This window comes from Crocuta crocuta, unplaced genomic scaffold, assembly GCF_008692635.1.
Source record: "Crocuta crocuta isolate KB4526 unplaced genomic scaffold, BGI_CrCroc_1.0 scaffold274, whole genome shotgun sequence".
Classification (NCBI taxonomy): Eukaryota; Metazoa; Chordata; class Mammalia; order Carnivora; family Hyaenidae; genus Crocuta; species Crocuta crocuta.
Window position 1 is genome coordinate 3,031,332 of NW_027530222.1, and position 22,726 is coordinate 3,054,057.

At 44.7% G+C, this 22,726-nt stretch overlaps 1 protein-coding gene across 1 annotated transcript; it reads left to right on the forward strand.

Annotated features, from left to right (window-relative positions):
* Window positions 1-1,615: 1,615 nt before the first annotated feature.
* SARS1 (seryl-tRNA synthetase 1) lies at window positions 1,616-22,522 on the forward strand. Its single transcript, XM_077765575.1, has 11 exons — window positions 1,616-1,823; window positions 8,442-8,512; window positions 12,672-12,749; window positions 13,950-14,108; window positions 15,100-15,243; window positions 15,998-16,153; window positions 19,154-19,375; window positions 19,943-20,072; window positions 20,343-20,500; window positions 21,618-21,747; window positions 22,100-22,522. Exons 1-11 carry the CDS (start codon window positions 1,688-1,690, stop codon window positions 22,255-22,257), a joined length of 1,542 nt encoding a protein of 513 aa, XP_077621701.1. The 5' UTR covers window positions 1,616-1,687; the 3' UTR covers window positions 22,258-22,522.
* Window positions 22,523-22,726: the final 204 nt, after the last annotated feature.

The window sequence follows — 22,726 nt, forward strand, 5'->3', positions numbered from 1 at the left end:
GGAAGATGGCTGTGATATAACAATAAGACTAATGGTGAAAATTCCTAAGGAAATTTGGAGAGGATGGAATTTTTTTTTTAAATTAAGTTTATTTATTTTGAGAGAGAGAGAGAGAGAGAGCAAGGGAGGGGCAGAGAGAGAGGATGAGAGAGAAAAATCCCAAACAAGCTCCACACTATCAGCACAGGTCCTGATGGGGGCTCAAACTCATGAACCAGGAGATCATGACCTGAGCGGAAACCAAGAGTCGACCCTTAACTGGCTAAGCCACTCAGGCACCCCTGAAGAAGACAGAATTTTAAGGTAATCCTTCCAATTATACTGACTGGATTGGCCCAACAGGACCTCCTCCCCTCAGCCTGGGCCCCAGGGCAGGCTTAGGAACACCCATCACTATCATGAAACTTAGTAAACAAAACACACTTCACACATAGAAGCAGTCAGGCCCTATCAGACCTTGCCCTCAGAAGGCTTCAGAGAACCCAACACTTGGATGAAAGTTTTCTTTCATGTTTTCTTCAGAGACTGCAGCTTCCAACATGTCCTTTATACTGGTTTTAAATCTAGCATTCTAGGCAAACTGAACCTAGACAGGCAAACGCAGACAAACCTCTTATTCAAGCCTCCCTCTGGATCTGTACTCGTCAGCTTCACCACTGTCTTCAGCCTTATACTACATCTAAGTTGGCCTGGCAGACACTTATTGGGAAGCAGGGATAGCAATCCCATATGCTCATCACAGAAGCCCATGCCAAGTGTCATCGGATCAAGAAGGTCTTAGCATAGCTAGCTGTGGGGCATCCCTGGTGGGGCTCTAACCTCTCTGCAGAGAATGCAGTGAACAGACCATCTATTCCCAAATCGTCCAAATAATCACCTGTTACTAGGAGAGCTTTTTGATAACTTTGGCTCCAATCAGCAATCATGATATTTCACTGTAAAGGCCTGGACATTATTAAAATGAAAATATAAAATCTTTGTTCAAGGACCCAAGATGTGACTTCAAAACTTCGTACTGCCTTCAAATCTCCTAAATACTTTCCTCTTGTTAAGGTCCCCTCACGTCTCTCTCTCAAAGATTTAGATCGCACTTTTCAAATGCTGTCATCCTAAAGGTTGGTACCAGGACGATCTGCTTTACTCAATAATCCAGTTAGGAAAGGTATCCTAGCTCTTAGGCAGGAGAACAGGAATCTTGAGGTAACCCACAGACTAAAACATGTAACCATATTCCTGTCTCAAGATGGAGAAGAGAACAGAAATTCACGGAGAGGGTCCCGTCTTAGGATCCATGCTTGTAACACAAAAACTGGCATCTTCTGGAAGCTCCAGCTGCTAGAAGCCAGACACCATATTGGCAGGCCTCTGCCTGGCTTGAGATATGCCCTTTAACATGAGGAAACTGAGGCACTCACTTTTATGGGGCAATGAACGACCCTACCAGACAGGGACCAAGGCCACGAACCAGACCCGCCCTGCGCAAGACCTGAAAAGCCCACGCCCAAGCACACCTTCTGATCAGCTGCCCAGTCTCGGACACAGTTCCTTCCGGCCGAGAGGGGGCGCCTGCGCCCTCCGGCCGCGCCTGCGCGGAGAGGGCGGGTCAGCGCGCCGGCGCAGTGCGGCGGTAAAGTGGCTGCTGTGGTACGTTCCTCACGTCCCTTAGTGTGGCCCGAGACAAGGAAAGATGGTGCTGGATCTGGATTTGTTCCGGGTAGATAAAGGAGGCGACCCGGCCCTCATCCGAGAGACGCAGGAGAAGCGCTTCAAGGACCCGGGACTAGTAGATCAGCTGGTGAAGGCAGACGGCGAGTGGCGACGATGTAAGTACCAGTACGATCAGGGTGTCCCCGGGTCCTAATACCAACTGCATCTCTCCGGTCTCGTTACCGCTCCCGAGCCCACAGCTTCTACCCCTCGTCAGCCCCCTCTCTGGTTGCGGTGACTCCGAAGCTCTCTCTATCCCCCAAAACGCACTGTGCGGGCCGGGGCCGTCCCACCTTTTCCCTCCGTCCGGGCGGTGGGAGCTGCCTTCCACGCCTGCTCTGTGCGGATTTCTGGTCCATCTGGGAAGGAGCATGGCGCGTGCGCATCAAGAGCTGTCAAGCCTTCCTGCGGCAAGGGTAGCCAGAAGAAAGCTAGAGCGGGAGGTTTGGGGTGGGAGGATCTCCTTTCCTAACACTCATCTTTGGTTGCTTTCGGTCCCTTTCTCAGCTTTAGCAAGGCCCTAGTGGTTTCCCTCTAATTTGGTAGGATCTAAGGCCCCAGCCTGAGACTGAGTCATGTTTGCAGCGTAATAGTTCAGTCCACCCATATCGGAAGTATTTTGGGACTTGGGCAGCCGCTCCTGGCTGAAAGCAAAGATCTCGAGCTCTTGGGAAGGTTCATACCCTCTGCAGGCATACCTGTTAGAATCGAGGAAAGACTTTTCCGTAGTAGAGCGGGCATGGGGAGAGAAGTGCGGTGAGGCAAGAACAAGTTTGTAACTACTGAGGATGTTTAATTGTGATTTATGCAAGTTTTCCGGAAAGGACGTTAGCAGAGTTGGTCTAGAACCTGGAACTGATCCGGGCATCTTTTGTAAAGCTAAATAAAACCAGAGAACCCTCTGCCTGTCAACTTCTGTCTGGATTAACTGGAGTAGTCACTGATTGGCCGGAAGCTGTCAAGCACATGTGATTCTTTTTTTTTTTTGTCTGATGCAATAGGTCTGCAACCAACTGAGGGCCAGGTTTTATGACCGCACACTGCAAAAGCACTTGGTGTCCAAAAATGTGGATTTCTATTAGGAAAATTGATTTTCCTAAATTCATCAGGGTATAGGATAGGAAAAGAGTATTTGTTTAACTCCTGTTGTCTGCTAATTCTGTAGTCTCATTCATTCTAATGTGGTATTTGACTGTGAGATGCCACCACTCATTCAGATGTAAATCTGAAGTTTTGATTGCAATGGAATTAAATTAAATGGAAGGAAAAAACTAGATTGGACACTTTTACTGAATCAGAAGTCAGAAGTATCAGATTTTGTGTCAGGGTGGTTATTGTACAGCTGTTAAATGACTTTGAATGTGTTAGTCTCTTGTCTATAACATACGCATCCACAGAAAATTCTGTCCCTTACTTGATGAGTGGATATATGGTGAAGAGATGAGTTCTTTGGGGACAAGGCTGTGTTTTATTCACCTGTATGTCCTAGGAGCTAGGGTATACACATACATACAGGAGATACATCTACACATGTATACATTTAATTCCAGTACCTGGCTCTGTACCTGGTTCTTGGTGAGGGCTTGACAAAGGTTTATTGAATTCACGAATAGTTTCTGTGTTCAGGCCTTCTGTATGAAAAACAGTTTATGTAGTTTATTTTCATCTGTTGACTTGATTCTTTTCTTCCCAACATCCCTTCCCAATTCATGATGTTTACCAATTCCCTGGCTGCCCAAGTTGGACTTCGACAGATCTTATATCGAGGTTCTTTTACATCTGAACCTCAGATCAGAGGTTGGGCTTCTTTTGTTTTTGGCCGCCATAAGGACTTGTAACTCAGAGCCACATTAAAAACTCAGATCATGTTCCCTGAATGAGGATGCAGCAGACTTCACAAGTATACCTATTTGTCTGCCTATAGACTTGCAAGGTACCATGAGGGCTTCATGTGGAACATAGATGTCCGATATAACTTGGAGTCATAGTATCCTTTTGGAGTTGACCATAACTCTTCTAACTCCAAGGATGCAAACTACAATTTATTTTTAATAAAGACTAATATGGCAAGGACACATTTGGACATATGATAAGCATTTGTCTCGACTATTTCCAAAGCTACTAGATTTCAATGTATCTTGAAATCTACTAATCACAGGAATTCTATCTAGCCTGTGCAATCCTGCACGAGATTTCTCTTTACTATCTGTTGAAGTTATTTCTGCTTAACCCCCCTGCACATGCCTTAAGTCAGGGCCTTCTCATTGGGAGAATTTTCTGTTTTCAGTTTCACTCCCAGGGTCCCCTTGTGCAGGGCCACATCCAGGACACGCGATCTTTTTGGAGTTTAAATCTAATCATTTTATTTTACATCCAAGTTTAAGTCTTGCAGTGACATTCTTACCTTAAAGCAGCGCTGTCTGATAGAAATATAATGTGAGCCACACGTGTGATTGTAAATTTTCTGGTAGCCACTTAAAAAGGGAGAAAAAAAAAAGCCAAGAAATTAAAATTTTTTAAAATTTTCTTTTGGAGAGAGAGCGTCCATGAGTGGGAAAGAGGGGCAGGAGGTAGAAAGAGAATCTTAAGCAAGCTCCACACTCAGCATGGAGCTCAGCACAGGGCTCCATCCCATGACCCTGGGATCATGACCTGAGCCAAAATCAAGAATTGGTCATTCAACCAACTGAGCCACCCAGGCACCCCAGGAAATTAATTTTAATACTACCCAATATGTAAAAATGTACTGTTCAACATGTGATCAATATACAAATTGAGATATTTTACATTCTTTTTCTTTTTTGCAAGTCTTCAGAAGCCGTTGTATATTTTACGTGTACAGTGTATCTCAATTTGGGCTTGCCATGTTTCATGTCCTCAGCAGCCTCATGTGGCTAGTGGCTACCACATCAGACAGTGTTGCCCTAAAGCCTAAAAATGCAAATTAGTTAACAGAATTTACAAAGCTCCCCTTCTTTCACTCCCAACATACGCTCTCCTCTCTTTGTTCTAGCCTGTTATGCTACCTGTATGCTCTTTCACACCTCCGTGATTTTTGCCTCTTGGAATATTCCTTACCAGGCTGCTGCCCCCACTCCCATCAGCCCTCTTTGCTAAACCAACTCTGTTCCCATAGCACTACCTCACTTGTTGAGTGTTCTCTGTGTCTCATATATCTCATTATAGCAGTTATACTATTTTGATATACAGCGTTTCTAAGCTTATTTTTTATTGAGATGCAATATATTCAGTAAAACATGCAAATTTTAATGTGCAGCTTAATGGGTTTTATAAATCTGTACCTGTGTAACCACCACCCAGAGCAAGATCAAAGACATTCGCAGCAAGCATCCCAGCAGGCTCCTTTGGGCCCCTTCCAAAAATACCAGTATTCTGCCCTCTGTCACCATAAATTAGTTTTGCCTGATTTTGAACTTAATATAAATGGACTTACATAGCATATACACTTTTGTATGTGCCTTCTTTCTCTCAAAATTATGTCTATAAGATTGTTCCATCTTTTCACGTGGAGTAGCGGTTGGTTCTTTTTTGTTGTTGTACAGTACTCCATTATGGAAATATACCAATCATCATATAAATACACCCATCAGTTCTACGGATAGCCATTTGGATTACTACGAATTTGAAGGTGTTATGAATAAGGTGCTATGAACATTGTTTTGTGTCTCTTTTGGTAGACATAAGCACTCATTTCTGTAAGGTATATGCCCTGAAGTAGAGTTGTTGAATCATAAGGTAGGTACATGTTTAGATTTAGAAGATATTACCAAATAGTTATCCAAAGTAGTCATAGCAGTCAACACTCCCACTAGCAAAAGAAGAGTTCTAGTTCAACATTCTTGCCCCTAATATTGGCAGTCTTTTTAATTTTAGCCATTCTGGTGGATTTGTAGTGGTATCTCATTGTGGTTTTAATTTGTATTTTCCTGATGACTAAAGATATTGAGCATCTGTTCATAAACCTGTTAGTACTTGGATAGCCTATCTTAAAAAGTGTCTGTTCAAGGATGTTGACCAATTTTTATTTGATTGTCTTTTTCTTGTTGATTTGTAGGAATTCTTTATCCATTATGGATATAAGACCTTGTCAGATGTATATATTGTATATATTTTCTCCCAGTCTTTAATTTGCCTCTCACTCTTTCAGTCATTTAATGAATAGAAATTAATTTTAATGAAGTCTAATTTATTGATCTCTTCTTTATAGTTTGTACTTCCTGTCTTCTGTTTAAGAAGTCTTTTCATATCCCAAGTTCCTGAAGAGATTCTCCAGTATTTTTTCTAGAAGTTTTATTACTCTGCCTTTCACATTTAGGTAGATAATTCATCTCACATTGATTTTGGTATATGATGTGAGATAGAGATCAAGTTCATTTTTTTCCATGTTGCTCTGCTTGCCCATGATAAAATGCAGCAAGCTAGGAATAGAAGGAACTACCTTAATCTGATAATAGGTATTTATCAAAAAGCCTATAGCTAATGTTCTTAATGATGAAGTACTGAATGCTGCCCCCCCGAGGTTGGGAACAAGACAGGATATTTGCTATCACCACTTTTAGTCCACATCATGCTAGAGGTTCTAGACAGTATGATATAAGGCAAGAAAAAGAAATAAAGGATTGGAATAGGATGCAGTGACAGATGGTGACTAGGTTTACTGTGGTGATCATTTTATAGTGTATACAAATATCAAATCATTATGTTGTACACCTGAAACTAATACAGTGTTCTATATCAATTATACCTCAATAAAAAAAAAGAAAGTTATTATTTGCAGATAACTTGTTTATGTATGCAGCATCTGAACTGTTAGAATTAAATTTAGCAATGGGGCGCCTGGGTGGCTTAGTCGGTTAAGCGTCCGACTTTCGCTTAGGTCATGATCTCACGGTTCGTGGGTTCGAGCCCCGTGTCGGACTCTGTGCTGACTGCCAGCTCGGAGCCTGGAGCCTATTTCAGAGTCTGTATCTCCCTCTCTCTCTGACTTTCCCCTGCTCACGCTGTCCCTCTCTCTCTCATTCTCTCTCTCTCTCTCTCTCCTAGAAATAAATAAAAATATTTTTAAAAAAAGAATTAAATTTAGCAAGATCACTGTATATGATATACAGAATCGATGATATATATTTTTTTAATTTTTAAAAATATTTTCTATGTTTATTTATTTTTGAGAGAGAGAGACAGAACGTGAGCAGGGGAGGGGCAGAGAGAGAGGGAGACACAGAATTTGAAGCAGGCTTCAGGCTCTAAGCTGTCAGCACAGAACCCGACACAGGGCTTGAATTCATGGACCACGAGATCATGACCTGAGCCGAAGTCGGGTGTTTAACTGACTGAGCCACCCAGGTGCCCCAGTGATATCTCTGGATACAAATTATAATTAAAAAGCATCTGATATCTAGAATACTTTTAATAAATGATGTTCAAGATTCCTGCAGTGAAAACTACAAAACATAGCTGAGAAATTAAAGATAATGAAGGGATATGCTATGTTCATTGACTGAAACATTCAGCATTGTTATATTATTTAATTGTCTTATTTTCTTTTATTTTCAGCACATAGCATGATATTTTCTTTTATATTCCCAGCACTTAACATAGGACCTTGCAAATAGGAGGGACTAAATAAAATTTTTAAAAACTTTTTATGTCAAAATAGTTACAGATTCACAGGAATTTGCAAAAATAGTATAAGAAGGTCCTGTGTGCCCTTCACCCAGTGTTCCTCAGAAATTGACATTGCTACAGTCCACAGACCTTATTCAGATTTCACCAGTTTTACATGCACTGTGTGTGTGTGTGTGTGGTTCTGTGCGACTTTATCCTGTGTGTAGGTTTGCATAACCACTGCCACACTCAGGACGGAACTGTTCCATCACCCCAGAGATCCCTCTCACTGCCCCTTTGTAGTCCATTCTCTTTTCCCCTCTCCCTTCCAACCCTGGGGACCGCTAGTCTGTTCCTCTCTAATCAATGTAAGTGAATGAGAAAGTAGTTACATCATTTGGTGCTGAAGTTTACTAGTTCCAGTTCAGCAAAACCTTAAAAAATAGCTGTCTCATTTCTACTCATCATTTCACCTATCAAAATTTTGATTTTTGCTGTATTGCTCCTCGGGCTTACATTCAAGAGGTCCAACTTCTGCTAACTAGACAAATGAACCACAATACTGACACACTACTTTGGGCCAGAATTCCCCTGTAGGCTGATTAGTGCACTGCCTTCCCAAAAGAAACTAAAGTATAAAAAACTTACTCTCAAGGCTGCCAGGTGAGATTTATGTCAGAGCAAAGGGAAACACACAAACCATTTCTAGCACAGAGATGTAGCAAACAAGTTCATGGGTCTAGAAACAAGACTACACTCTTTCTAGATTCCAGCACCTATCACATAGTTTCTTTAGATGGGTTTTAAGATAATTGAGCAAGTTATAGTTAACTTGCGTTTTTTCCAGGTTTCTCAGATGTGTTACTTCACTGTGGCAACATCCAGCTTATGATACTTTCTAATTTCAGTCCCAGAAGGGACTTCTCCTTGTCGTCAAATGCTGGGGAAATCCTCTTGTCACCACTATATGCCAACTAAATTGGGGGCTCTAAAGCTGTAAGATTTCACAGCTTCATGAGATCCTTTAGCTCTGCCTGAAGAACATGAGTAAGGGGGGGTGTTTTAATTATCGCATGTCTTTGGTATATTTTGGATTCTTTCTTCTTCAGGCCGATTTCGGGCAGACAACTTGAACAAGCTAAAGAACCTGTGCAGCAAGACAATTGGAGAGAAAATGAAGGTGAGAGCTGGGTAACGGCCTTGAGAGCTTGAGCAGAGGGGCTTCGTCTTGCTCTCGGTTAATACTCACGTAGTGTCTAACTTAGTACCTAATTCTAGGAGGTACTGAATTTCTTACCAGGGGAAAATGATTTAAAAAATAAAAGAAGGAGGTGGGGAAGGGAACTCAGAGGCACCTTCAGGGGAAGGTGAGTCCAGCTTCTGTCTTCAGATATGCCTTGGTCCTTTCAGGCTGCTGTACCAGAGTGCCATAGATTGGGTGGCATATAACCAAGGGAAGTTTATTTCTCACAGTTCTGGAGTCTGGGGAGTCCAAGATCAAGGGACTGGTGGATTCCATGTTGATGAGGACCCGCTTCTTGGTTCATAGGCAGCCCTCTTGTCGTGCCCTCACGTGATAGAAAGGAGCTCTCCTGGGTCTCTTATAAGGAGGGCACTAATCTCTTTGATGAGAGCTTTGCCTTCATGGTCTACTCTACTCGGAAAGACCCCATTTCCAAATACCTTCACACTAGGGATCAGGTTTCAACATACAGATTTGGGGGAGATAAACAGTCTTGTTGCAAGATAAGATTCTTGCCACATTGCTCATTCATTGTCTATTTTGTTCTTATAATAAGAATATAAATTCCACCAGTAATCTTATCCAGTTATTTCTGTTTTTTTTTTAATTTTTTAATGTTTATTTACTTTTGAGAGAGAGAGAGAGAGAGAGACAGCATGAATGGGAGAGAGGCAGAGAGTGGGAGACACAGAATCAGAAGCAGGCTCTAGGCTCTGCGCTGTCAGCACAGAGCCCTACGTGGGGCTCCAACTCACAGATCACAAACCGTGAACCACAAGATCATGACCGAGCCGAAGTCGGCTGCCTAACCAACTGAACTACCCAGGCGCCTCTTGTCCAGTTATTTCTAAAGCTCAACCTGCAGTGCCAAAAAGGTTTACTTATGGTGGACTTGAGATTCTTTGTCTCAGTGTAGCCGTGCTGTTTAATGAAAGGAGCACAGACAGGGAATTCAGACCTGGATTGTGGCTTCAGGCAAGTCACTTCTGAGCTTTGGTTTTCTCATCTATGAAATGTCAATGCTAACATTCACCTACAGAACAGAGTTGGAAGAACTAAAGTTTTTAAATGGGGATAACCTACAACATTGTAGTTATTCAGCAATTTTAAGTAACTACAGAGAGCAGGTAGTTACTGGCCTTCATCCAGACTCCTTCCTTGCTGGAAGAATGTTAAGTTTCAGCTTGGGCTTGCTTTGGTATTCAGAATAGTTCGTGTTTGTAATCTTTCTTCAAAAATATCCTCGGGGCACCTGGGTGGCTCAGTCATTGTATGTCCGACTTCAGCTCAGGCCATGATCTCACAGTTTGTGCTTTCAAGTCCTGCATCCTTGTCGTTGGGCTTTGTGCTGACAGCTTAGAGCCTGGAGCCTGCTTTGGGTCTGTTCCTCCCCCACTTGAGCTTGAGCACTCTTTCTCTCAAAAAATAAATAAATGAAAAAAAATTTTTTTTAAAGAATGAAAGATTTTCTCATTTTAAAAAAGTTCTCTTATCCCCCTAATCATTTAAAAAATTGTTTTGTTTTTTGTTTTTTTAATGTTTTATTTATTTCTAGGAGAGAGAGAGACAGCGTGAGCAGGGGAGGGTCAGAGAGAGAGTGAGGTACAGAATCTGAAACAGGCTCCAGGCTCTGAGCTAGCTGTCAGCACAGAGCCCGACGTGGGGCGGGGCTGGAAGCCACGAACCGTGAGATCATGACCTGAGCCAAAGTTGGACGCGTAACCGACTGAGCCACCCAGGCACCCCTCCTTAATCATATTTAAAAAACATATTAAATGCTCCCTAAAATCTGTCTCATTTGTAAATTGCAAACCTCTACACTAAACAAAAACATTGTAAAATTTTGGAACCTGAGCTAGTAAAGAGTATAACAGAGTCCTTCCGGATTCTAGCACCTTACATTTCATGATAATCTGAATCCTTCTCTCTAACAGTATCTTGTTACACTTTCAGCTTGTGACTGGCTGTGGAAATTGATATCGATAATCATATAGTTTTCTTCCTTTGGGACTCATGATGCTTAATCATTTGCATGTCAGAGGCCCCATAATTATGTTAATTCCAGTGTATGCTCCTGTCTGTATTCATTGGGGCGGATATACAGTGTCAGCCAAGTGTTATCCTAGCAAGAAGATGGAAGTGTTTTCATTTGCAATAGCATTCTTAGATCCCTTTACTGTACCCCACAACGAGTGTTCTCCCTTACTGTCCATTAGAATGGTCTTAGCAGTGCTCTGATTATATAGTGCTTGAAAGTGTTCTAAGCCCTTTTATGTACATCTCATTTTGGTTTTGATCTTTGCTGCAAACCTGGGGTATAGGTAGTATATTTGTCAACCTTATTAAAAGGGTAAGAGAATAGGCTTAGGAAATTAAGGGGCTTTCCTAAAATCACATCATAAATTAGTTGCAGGGCCAGAACTTGAACTTGGAACTTGAATTTGCTGCCCAGAGGAATGATCAGATAGCGAAGGCACCTCAGCCTATCATGGCTACTAGATATGGAAATCTTGGGATTTGAGGCCATTTTTTCCTACCTCAGTAGTCTATGCTTGTTCTTAAGAAGACTGATTCTGATATTTTCAGACTTTTGCCACTTTTTAAAAAATGTTTATTTATTTTTGAGAGCATGAAACAGAGAGTGTGGCAAGGACAGAGAGGGGGAGACACAGAATCTAAAGCAGGCTCCAGGCTGTCAGCACAGATTCTACACTGGGACTCGAACCCACAAACCACAAGATCATGACCTGAGCCAAAGTCAGATGCTTAACCGACTGAGCCACCCAGGCTGGACTTTCGCTAATTTTTAAGATGAGTTTGCTTGAGTTACTGAAGGGTGTGAGTTATGGTTAACATCCTGGCTTCTCACTTTGGTATATGTGATTGTATAATAAATCTACAGGATTTCTATGCTTTACCCTCAAAAGACTTGGTTCCTTTCTTATGACTCAGTTTTGTGCAGTGGTTTATAAGGTTGTATAAATGTAATTGCCTATCATTTTATGTTTAGAATTTTTAAAAAATCTTTAAGACATTGTACATGATTTATACTTGCAAAGCAGGCTCTGAATCTCAACTTGTTCTTTCGCAAGTTTTGCTGAGGTCTTACATATCTTGTTATAATGGCCTTTGATAATTTTTTTAACTCCTTTTTTTTTAAATGTTTGTTTGTTTATTTTAGGAGACAGAGAGTGAGTGGGGGAAGGGCCAAGAGAGGGAAAGAGAATCCCAAGCAGACTCTGCACTGTCAGCATAAAGCCAGACACAGGGCTCAGACTCCCCAATTGTGAGGTTATGACCTGAACCAAAACCAAGAGTCAGACGCTTAACTGACTGAGCCCCCAAGAGCCCCTTTCTCCTTTTAATTTGGGAAGAATTTGACTCCTAAAATTATCTTCTCATGCCTCTGGACAATGATTGGAAATGATTTGGCAGAATATCATAAAGAATGGGAGAAGAGAAACCAGAGAGGAGAAAATCTAGCCCTGGGGTATGTTGTGCCGTGTTGTGCTGATTGCTTTAAACTTAGTTCCAGATTTGATGGCATCCTGTTAAAATTTTGTTTTCCTTGGCATCCTAATATTCTATCATCACTTGCATTTTTTCCCCTTTACCCTCAGTGCTCAGTGCTGGGATTGTTCTTAGCAATTTTGTTTTCCTTGGCATCCTAATATTCTATCATCACTTCCATTTTTTCCCCTTTACCCTCAGTGCTCAGTGCTGGGATTGTTCTTAGCAAGTTGACCAGGATTCACAAATTCACACCCAGGCACCTGCCCCCGCACTGAGCAGTGTTATGAGCATTTTCACACGTTCTTGGTGACCGTAACTACTCTGCATCCAGGGCAGACATTCTTCTTCTCACTACCTGTTGATGTCAGCCCTCTGACCCCGTGGGTTAATTGATCTGGCCAGGATCAAAAAGCTAGAGAGTGGCAGGATAAAGGACTTGGAACAATTCTCACTTCCAGTTTACTCATTTTTTTCTCTCATGGGTTGAGCTTTTAGATTAGTTTATGTATCAATTTGGTGTGCGCTTCTAAAACTATGTCAAAAATTTTCTTTTATTTAATATATTGTTTTGTTGTCCTTGCAGAAAAAAGAGCCAGTGGGAGATGAGTCCATTCCAGAGGATGTGTTAAATCTTGATGACCTCACTGCAGACACCTTAGCTGTAAGTTATTGTCCTTTCCTTTTCTAGGCTGGGTTTCTGTTCTTTCATTGTACCTTTATTCCCAGACAGGCAAGCACTCACACTCCACCCCACACAGCACTGTGGCACCCTTGAATGTGCTCAGCGGGAAATGTCCCTGCCTGCTCTTGTCCTCTACACCTGAGTGTTTGTTACATCACAGAGATGGAGACAGATGGAGTGGAAAGGTCGAGAGTAGGAAGAAGAGGGGAACTGAACTATGTTTCATTTATAGAACTCCCGTTTTCACAAAGTCAAGGAATTTTTCGATTTGTTGGAATTCAGTAAATATTCCCAACAGTGATCCTAGAGGAGTAATTTTCAAGTTTTTAGTCACCGAACCTTTTCTTAAAACCTGTAACACAGAAGCATAGCAAGGGAATAAAGACACAAAAGCAAAAGGTTGCTGTACTTGAAGGGCTAGGTTGGGGGTGCTATTCCTGTTCATCCCCATCTGCTCAGGGCTCCCCCAGCCCCGGGAAATCAGTAGTTTGAAACACTTGCAAGAAGGAATACAAAATAAGCTTAAGACAGGTTTCTTGCTCCTAATCTTTCTAGGGAACAGTTAAATGTAGTACATAAGAGTGGTAAGTTGTTTTAATCAGGAATATTGGAAGGTACAAGGTTTTTTTGGTTTTTTTTTTTTGAGAGAGAGAGACAGAACATGAGCTGGGGAGGGGCAGAGAGAGAGGGAGACACAGAATCAAAAGCAGGCTCCAGGCTCTGAGCTGTTGGCAGAAAGCCTGATGAAAGGCTCGAACTCACAATCTGTGAGATCATGACCTGAGCTGAAGTCGGATGCTCAAGGCTTAACCCACTGAGCCACCCAAGCGCCCCCAGAAAGTACAAGTTAAGGGAGAGAGCTCTGAAAAGAGTTACAGTATTAAAAGCCCTGAGATATATCGGAACGTGAAGAATGGCCAGAATTTATCTATCTCTGCCTTAGGTACCCCAAAAGAAAATGCCAGTGAATTTTAAAGGGCAAGAAAGTGTGTGTGTGTGTGTGTGCGCGCGCGCGTGTGTGTGCGCGTGTGTAATAAATTTTGGTTCTTTGAAAGCTTTCATTGTTAATTTTTAAAATGCTGTCACAAGGATTGTCATTAGAGCACAGCAGGGCAACTGAATCTTATTCCTTCTGTATCTTTGACCTGCTGTGGCCGGGGTTCTCCTTTTCATCTACAGAACCTGAAAGTCTCACAAATCAAAAAAGTCCGACTCCTCATCGATGAAGCCATTCTGAAATGTGATGCTGAGCGGGTAAAGCTGGAGGCAGAGCGCTTTGAGAACCTCCGCGAGATCGGGAACCTTCTGCATCCCTCTGTGCCCATCAGCAATGATGAGGTAGGTGTGGGTGCCGCAGCAGGTGGCCGACACTCCTCGCCTCCACGCGGAAGGGGCGGGGTAGGAGGAGGAGAGTGAAACACTGGCGCCCTCTGTATAATAGGCCTTGTGTCAGAAGCTGGCTCTTCGTAATATTTGCTCTGCCCACCAATTGAGAATTGAAAGAGTCAGATCCTCGCCTGATTGGGAAGTGGCGGAGACAGCAGGTAGGAGGAGACTCCTGGCACAGAAATCTCTTCTAAATCGGGCCGCTGTCCTCCACTGTGTGTGTTGCCCGTGGTAGCTGCGGGTCCTGTGGGAGGGATCTGCTAAATCACCCTCACCCCTCACCCACACCCTGCTGAGAAGCTGCAGGTTGAAGGGAAATCTGCATGATAAAAGTTTCCTGCTGAGTGGGAGCTTCCCCAGCACAAAGCTGCTCTGAGCCCAGCCTTTGTTCCCCGACACCCCAGCCGGGGCTAGGCCCATCTGTGCCTCTTTCATTCATTCCCTGGTGAACGAGCGTTAAACTCCCTGCTGCCTGGGGTGGGAGACTCCGGAGGTCAGGGCCCTGAGCCCGCCCTCATGTGGCCCCGGGACCAATGAGAGCCTGGAAAAAAAAAGAAATCTAGAAATCTACATTCTCCTCTGCACCCCAGGCGATGCTGATTGGGGGGGAGGGGGTTGTCCTGTTGCAGGATTTTCCAGGAGTCCTTTAAAAGGGTAAAAAAAAAAAAAAAAAAACGTGAGAAAAAGACCTCTTAGAAATTCATGATATCAGTTCCTTGGCTAGAATCGCTTCTAGGAATTTGTGAATTATTTCTGTGCTGAGCACAGATTCTCTAGCCAATTCCCTTCCCTAGTGTCTGTACACAACGACCAAAGCCTAGTGCTTGAGTTCAGCAGTAGTTTCGCAAAGCTCTAGGTTGTTCTTGGAATGGGGTTTGGAAAGGTGGAGGTCACGGTGTTCAGCAATCTCGTGCATCTTTCTCTCCTGCTCTTGTTTCCTTAGGATGCGGACAACAAAGTTGAGAGGATCTGGGGTGACTGTACAGTCAGGAAGAAGTACTCTCACGTGGACCTGGTGGTGATGGTAGATGGCTTTGAAGGCGAAAAGGGGGCCGTGGTGGCTGGAAGTCGAGGGTACTTCCTGAAGGTAAGAGTCAGGAACCAATGGCGATGGGATTATAAAAAAGGAGCTAAAAAAAATATGTGCAGAAAACATAACCTACTTAACGAAGCCCACAAATCCAGCCCTTGGTCTTGTCTTTGTTCTGCACACTTACTGGCAGTCAGACGCAGTTCTCTTTCTGAGGCAGGAGAGTGCTTATCAGGATCCCCTAAAACAAAAGCCACTAAGTGACCCTCTCTTATGAATACGTGATACACTGACTGAATCACAACAGTCTGCCTTTAAGGAGCTTGGTGTACTTGGACCTCAGACAGGTAACAAAGAGTCGCGCCCACTTCAATGAGTGCTGGGGTGTGAAGAGGCCCAGAGGGCTATGAGAACGGGTAGCTAGAGGCAACAAACCCAGATTAGTTGGGACAGAGGACTGATGAATTCAGGGAGGACTTCTGGAAGGACATGGGAAAATAATCTTGGAGATACTGTACATATACACACATACGTAAATGTGCTTTACATATACATGAGTTCAGTGTCGTAAGAGTTAGCGCAAGAAAGCCCTCCCGTGCACCGTGGGCGAAGAATCCTTTTTGCCTCACTTTGCTTCTTACAGCGTGCCTAGGCGTTTGTGTTAAGAAAGAATCTCTTGGGTCAGCTGTTGGGGTTCACGGTCTTTGCCGGCCTCCTGTGTGCCCCCCGTTGCCTCTGAGCGTACGTTCTAGCAGATGAACATGATGGGGATAGAATCCAGTCCCACAGTGCCGTGTGTCTGCTCCTTTAGGGGGTCCTGGTATTCCTGGAACAGGCGCTCATCCAGTACGCCCTTCGCACCTTGTGGAGTCGGGGCTACACTCCCATTTATACCCCCTTCTTCATGAGGAAGGAGGTCATGCAGGAAGTGGCCCAGCTCAGCCAGTTTGACGAAGAACTGTATAAGGTGAGTAAGCCTGGGGCCGGGTGGCAGAATGACTTAAGTTATGAAGTTTAACCTCAAAGCTACAGAGCAGTGCTGACCAGTAGAGCCTGCTGCGATGGTGGAAATATTCTGTATTGTGGCTGTTGAGCACGTAAAATGTGGCTAGTACAACTGAGGAAATAAAATTTTAATCTTTATTAATTTTACCTTAAATAGCTGCATGTAGCTAGTGGCTACCATACTGGACAGTGCATGCATAGAGTCTATATTATCTTTCCCCAGGTAATGTGTGACTATCTAAATTGAGCATACTTTAATACTATGGGCTTTGAAAAGAAGCACATTTTTTGAATGCTTGGACAAAAGAAAATTATTGAAGTGACTGATCTTCCCATATGCTCGTACTCCTAACCCCAGACTATTTGCTTCTAGAAAGTGAGACATATTTTCCTTGGAATGGATGTGGCCTCCAGGTTGTGACTCTTTCACAGCCGGGGACCATCTCAGGGGAGCAGAGCTATTCACGTTGAGAGTCAGAGGGTCGTTCTGATGAGGCGACACTAACACCAACTGTGGCATCTACAGTCTGCCCAGCACTCAGAATTTCTAGAGCATCTCTGCTAACAGCTGTCCCTCACACCATAGTCTACTTTCACTTGTCCCCCACCCTGCTTCTGTGAGAAGGGGGTGAATTTGTTCCTATTGGGAAGGACGTAGTGCTCTTGGGCTCACTTGACTTATCTTAGGCAGAGAGAGGACTTTAATAGTTAGAACTTCTTCCCACTGGGTCCTTTTGATGAGTTCTAGTTAGGCTTTCATTCAAGTTGCAGTGGGAAGCAAAATGTTTTCTAAACCCTGATCAATAGTGTAACCTTGATGTCCTCCCTCTCTTCTCTTTCTTTTACTTTTTTTAAATGTTTATTTCTGATAGAGAGCATGTATGTGCACACATGTGGGGGGGAGGGGAAGGCAGAGGATCTGAAGTGGGCTCTATGCCAACAGCAGAGAGCCCAATGCGGGGCTTGAACTCACAAACTGTGAGTTCATGACCTGAGCTGAAGTCGGACACTTAACCCAGGGACCCCTTCCTTTCTTTCTTTTAATGAGGAGAGGAATGTGTTCATGTATCAGCTGAAACCAGTTTTCTCTTTTCTTTTTCTCTTCCCCAAGATTGGATAATCATTAACAGAGCTTTAGAAGGATGCCCTGCAGGTAACACCAGGGAGAAAGCTTATATGGAGGATTATGAGAGAGACTAGGTGGTGGGTGCCCCTTATGTTTTCTGTGTTCTCCCTCCCTCTCTTTTCCGGATGCTTCTTGGGTCCACATGCAGGGAGAGTCACAGGTCTCAGTAGTGAGAGTCTGGGCCGGCACTTCTTGCCTAATAACCTCACTTTGTGACTTCTCTGGAACAGCGCTGTCCAGTAGAACTCTCTGCAATGATGGGAACGTTCTGTGTCTCCTACCCAGTGTGGCAGCACCAGCCACATGTGGCTGTCGAACACTTGAAATGTGGCTAGTGCAAGCCAAGGAACTAAATTTTAATTTAATTGAGATAGCCATCGGTGCCTAGTGGCTGTACCTTGTTAGACTGTGCAGCTCTGGAGTTTTTCGCCATTGTACGTGGGTAGCCTGACAAGAGGCTAAATTCCCACGGTCAGGTAGCAATGTAATCTTCCAGGGGAAGTTTCCTCTCTCCTTTTTTAAAAATTAAGATAATACTACATGACAAAATTTGGAAAAGATGGGGGGAAGTCATCACCTTTCTCAATTCCTAATACAACAGTTAATTTTTTTTTTAACATTTTATTTATTTCTGAGAGAGAGATAGAGACAGCGTGAACAGGGGAGGGTCAGAGAGAGAGAGGGAGATACAGAATCTGAAGCAGGCTCCAGGCTCTGAGCCAGCTGTCAGCACAGAGCCCGACGTGGGGCTCGAACCCATGGACCATGAGATCATGACCTGAGCCGAAGTCGGACGCTTAACCGACTGAGCCACCCAGGCACCCCAATAGTTGACATTTTTAATATCCTTTTGGGGGCTTTTTTCAGACATCTATCATTTCCACTACTTCTAGTCACAATATATACAGATTGCATCAGCGTGACATCAACGTCATTTCTCTGTTACTTTGTGATCTTCATAACCATCATTTTTTAATGGTTACATAATACTACATGGCTGTGATGTAGGGTTGTCGGCTCTTCCCTTGTTGAAATATTCAGAGGGCTTCCTTTTTTGCCATCAGTAAGCCATGTTACAATGAACTTTGTCTTGTTTATACATTTTTATCTTCTGCATTACTTTCTTCAGCCAAACCACAGTGATTCTTTAAGGAGTATAATCCTAGACTAACTCCTAAGTACCCAGAAAGCAGAGCCTGGGTCTCCTTTTGCCCAACAGTGGCAAACTTGGCACTTAGTAAACACCTAACAAACATTTGTCGAGCGGATTCATTTGTATTGCCACCAGCGCAGCCAACCATTGTGGGCCACTATACATTATTTATAAACGTCTCATTTATTAGATAAGTAAAAAAATACTATCAGAATATTTTATCTACTTTTTTTTTAAGAATTTTTTTTTAATGTTTTATTTATTTCTAGGAGAGGGAGAGAGAGAGAGAGAGCGTGAGCAGGGGAGGGTCAGAGAGAGAGGGAGACACAGAATCTGAAACAGGCTCCAGGCTCTGAGCTGGCTGTCAGCAGAGAGCCCGACGCGGGGCTCGAACCCACGAACCGCGAGATCATGACCTAAGCGAAAGTCGGACACTTAACCGACTAAGCCACCCAGGCGCCCCTATTTTATCTACTTTTAATTTGCACTTCTTTGATCTCTGCTAGGGATCCCATTTTGGAGTGACCCGTTCCCTCCTTTGTCTTTTTAGCTTCCCCTGTTCACTTCCAGGCTGGAATTTAAAGTCAGCTTTCCCCGTACATCACTCGCATCTTCCCTGTGGTTTCTTATTCTAGCTGAGGTCCTTACCCCCCACTCTTAACTAGTAGAGGTCTGTCCTACAGGTGATTGGCAAAGGCAGTGAGAAGTCAGATGACAACTCCTATGATGAGAAATACCTGATTGCCACGTCAGAGCAGCCCATTGCCGCTCTGCACCGGGACGAGTGGCTGCGGCCCGAGGATCTGCCAATCAAGTATGCCGGCCTGTCCACCTGCTTTCGCCAGGAGGTGGGCTCCCATGGCCGAGACACCCGCGGCATCTTTCGAGTCCACCAGTTTGAGAAGGTGAGTGGTCAGGTCAGGCTGAGGAACAGGACCCTTCTGTGCATCTCTGCAGGGTGGTTAGAGGAGAGGCAGGAGCTGTATGGCTTGGACCCACCCCAGCTCTGCCCTTGCCTCTCGCTGCCGACACATTTCTGCCCAAGAAGCGCGTGCTGGAGCAGCTGCGAACACAGACCCTGGAACCAGGTTGCCTGAGCCCCAGCGCCAACTCTAACACTTAGCAGCTGTGTAACCTTAAACAAGCTGCTTCTCCTCTCTGTGCTCAGTCTCCTCCTCTGCAAACGGAGGATAATAATAGCACATCCCTCATTAGGCCTGCTGTGAGGATTCAACTAGTTGACAGGGATAAAGTACTGAGAACAGTACCTGGCGTGCACAGGGCAGAGCTCCATGTAGCATTTGTCCTTGCGGCCATGGTCCAGTCCAGCGCTGACCTCGTGTGGGGCCCCAGCCTCGCCCGACTCCCAGGGGCGAGGGAAGGGGTCTTCAGGACAAGGATGTCTCCCACTTCGGTCCCTTAGTTTATTCGCCCTGTCCCGTCGTCACAGTCTCCTTGGGTCCCCTCTGCAGATTGAACAGTTTGTCTACGCATCACCGCATGACAACAAGTCCTGGGAGATGTTTGAAGAGATGATTGCTACCGCGGAGGACTTCTACCAGTCTTTGGGGATCCCTTACCACATTGTGAATATTGTCTCAGGTATCGGCCTCCCTTTCCCGCACCCCACAAACACCACCCTCACCTGCGGAGCTGCCACACAGAGCAAAATAGCTCACAATCCAAGTACTTGCCCACATTAATTAAAATATCACACTCTTCTCACTTGGGAGTATTTGGTGGTAAGAATATCTGAGTATGATTTCACTTCTGGGGAGAGGATGTAGATTAAGGAATTCTGCAGGTTTGCTAAAGGTCAGCCTTTTGAAATCCCTTCCCTCCTTCATGAATTCTAGGGGTTTTCCCTTACAGGTTCTTTGAATCATGCTGCCAGTAAGAAGCTTGACCTGGAGGCCTGGTTTCCGGGCTCAGGAGCCTTCCGTGAGTTAGTCTCCTGTTCTAACTGCACAGACTACCAGGCTCGCCGCCTCCGAATCCGATACGGGCAAACCAAGAAGATGATGGACAAGGTAGATGGCCCCTTGGGGAGGCAGGAAATAGGGCCTTGTGCCGAACAGGTCCATCTTATTTCTCAGTCCTTGGAGTATGGGAAAATCTGAGCTGCTCAGCCTAGACCAAAAACAAAATCTGAAAGTGACTTCTGTTGAATAAGCACTGAGTGTATGTTTGTGTGTATTTTTAAGTTCATGTATTTTGAGAGAAAGAGTGCGTGCATGGGAGAGGGGTAGAGAGAGGGAAAGGAGAGAATCCCAGGTAGGCTCCATGCTGTCAGTGCAGGGCCCGATGTGGAGCTCAGTCTCCTGAACAGAACTGTGAGATCATGCATGACCTGAGCTGAGATCAACAGTCAGACACAACCGACTGAACCACCCAGGCGCCCCAGGACTGAGTCCTTAAAAAAATTTTTTTAATGTTTAGTTTTGAAAGAGAGACAGCAGGGGAGAGGCAGAGAGAGAGGGAAACACAGAATCTGAAGCAGGCTCCAGGCTCTGTACTGTCGTGTGTCGACAGCACAGAGCCTGACATGGGGCTTGAACCCACAAGTCTGAGATCATGGCCTGGGCGAGGTTGAACACTTATCCATCTGAGCCACCCAGGTGCCCCGAGTCCTTTTAGATAGAAACCTGAATCTAGCTCTATTCTACAAGGTAATTCTAGCTTTTCTCTTTTGGGCTTTGTTTTCTGTGACTCCAGATAAAGGATAAAATCCCCATCTGTCTACAGAAAACAAGTTGAAGGCAATGTCTTCCCTCTCAGCCAAGAAGGCCTGGGTTTGTAAGCTTATCTCTTCAAACCCAGTTCTCAGGCCCTAATCTTTTCCAAGTCAGGGACTTGAAAGGGGTTAAAAGGAGAGGTACCCCGGTAGTTTCCTCCTCCTCCCCTCAAAGGGTCCAGCTCTTCTCCATTTGCTGGGACCTACCACTTGTCCCTCATGGAGACATGAGGAATCTTCCTGGAGTTACCTAATAGGCAGTAAATACTAAACAGAATTCAAATCCAGGAAAAGATTGGTAATGATTTTGGTCTGGAAAGTTACAGCTGGGGAGTCTGGCTGAGTGGGTGGTTCCTGGTCATGAGTAAGACCAGGCTGAGTTTCGTGTCCCTGTGGGGACCCTGTCTTCACAGGTGGAGTTCGTCCACATGCTCAATGCCACGATGTGCGCCACCACCCGCACCATCTGCGCCATCCTGGAGAACTACCAGACAGAGAAAGGCATCATCGTGCCTGAGAAATTGAAGGAGTTCATGCCGCCAGGTAGAACTCCCTGCCCGGCCATCTTCCTCCTCTTGCGTCTTCACGCTCTTCTGCACAGCAAGCCCCTTTCAGAATGTACCAGTGTTTCTTTTTCAGTGACAGTCCCCGAACGCTGCCTGCCCTCTGGTGCTGGGCATCACAGGGGGCAAAGCTGAGAGAGTAGCCAGGACAGGCGTGATGTCTGTTCCAGTGCAGCTAAGATTCAGATTGGGGAGGAAGAGAATTAATGACACCAGTTCCGATCGTGGGTGCCCTTTTGTTCACAGGGATCATCGTCTTCTAGAACTCTCCCCAGAGGTCCTGGGGCTTTGACTCCTGAGAAATGATAGGTTACTTGGCTCTCTCCTTCCAGGTCTCCAAGAACTGATCCCTTTTGTGAAGCCGGCCCCCATTGACCAGGAGCCATCAAAGAAGCAGAAGAAGCAGCACGAGGGCAGCAAAAAGAAAGGGGCAGCAAGGGATGTCCCCCTAGAAAGCCGGCTACAGAACATGGAGGTCACCGATTCTTGAACATTCCTTCCTCCCAGCTTGTCAGGCTTTCGTTTCTGTCAGCTGGGATCTGAGAGCCTGCCCTTGGGCAGGGAAGCCAAGCACCCACCCGTCCCCGCCCCATCTGACTGCATTGCTAAGGGGCATAGTCTGCCACGCACAACACAAAAGTTCCTGTCTCTGCCTCCAATCACTGATGACTGACGAAACTATGTAATAAAGCATCTCTGGGGAAGGCTAGGACTCTTCCCCAGTCTTCTGCCCAGGGCTTGAACCCTGTCTCTAACAGTTGTCCCTGGAACCACACTTCTTTTTCTTCTCAAGAAGGCTGTTCACATAGCAGGTCAGACGACCTTTGAAAAGGTAGGTGAAGGCAGGAGTAGATTAGGAAAGGGGAGAGTGAAAACTTTGCCTTAGACACACAAGCTTGCAGGACAAGGCCCAGACCCTCCTCTGGAAATTTGGCCCTGCTTAAAAGCAGTCAGGTAAG

Excerpts from the sequence above, each read along its gene's own strand:
- SARS1 (XM_077765575.1), top strand. The coding sequence starts at position 1,688 with ATGGTGCTGGATCTGGATTTGTTCCGGGTAGATAAAGGAGGCGACCCG. Across the intron at positions 20,073-20,342 it reads CATTGTGAATATTGTCTCAG|GTTCTTTGAATCATGCTGCC; the intron begins GTATCGGCCTCC and ends TTTCCCTTACAG. Across the intron at positions 21,748-22,099 it reads GAAGGAGTTCATGCCGCCAG|GTCTCCAAGAACTGATCCCT; the intron begins GTAGAACTCCCT and ends CTCTCCTTCCAG.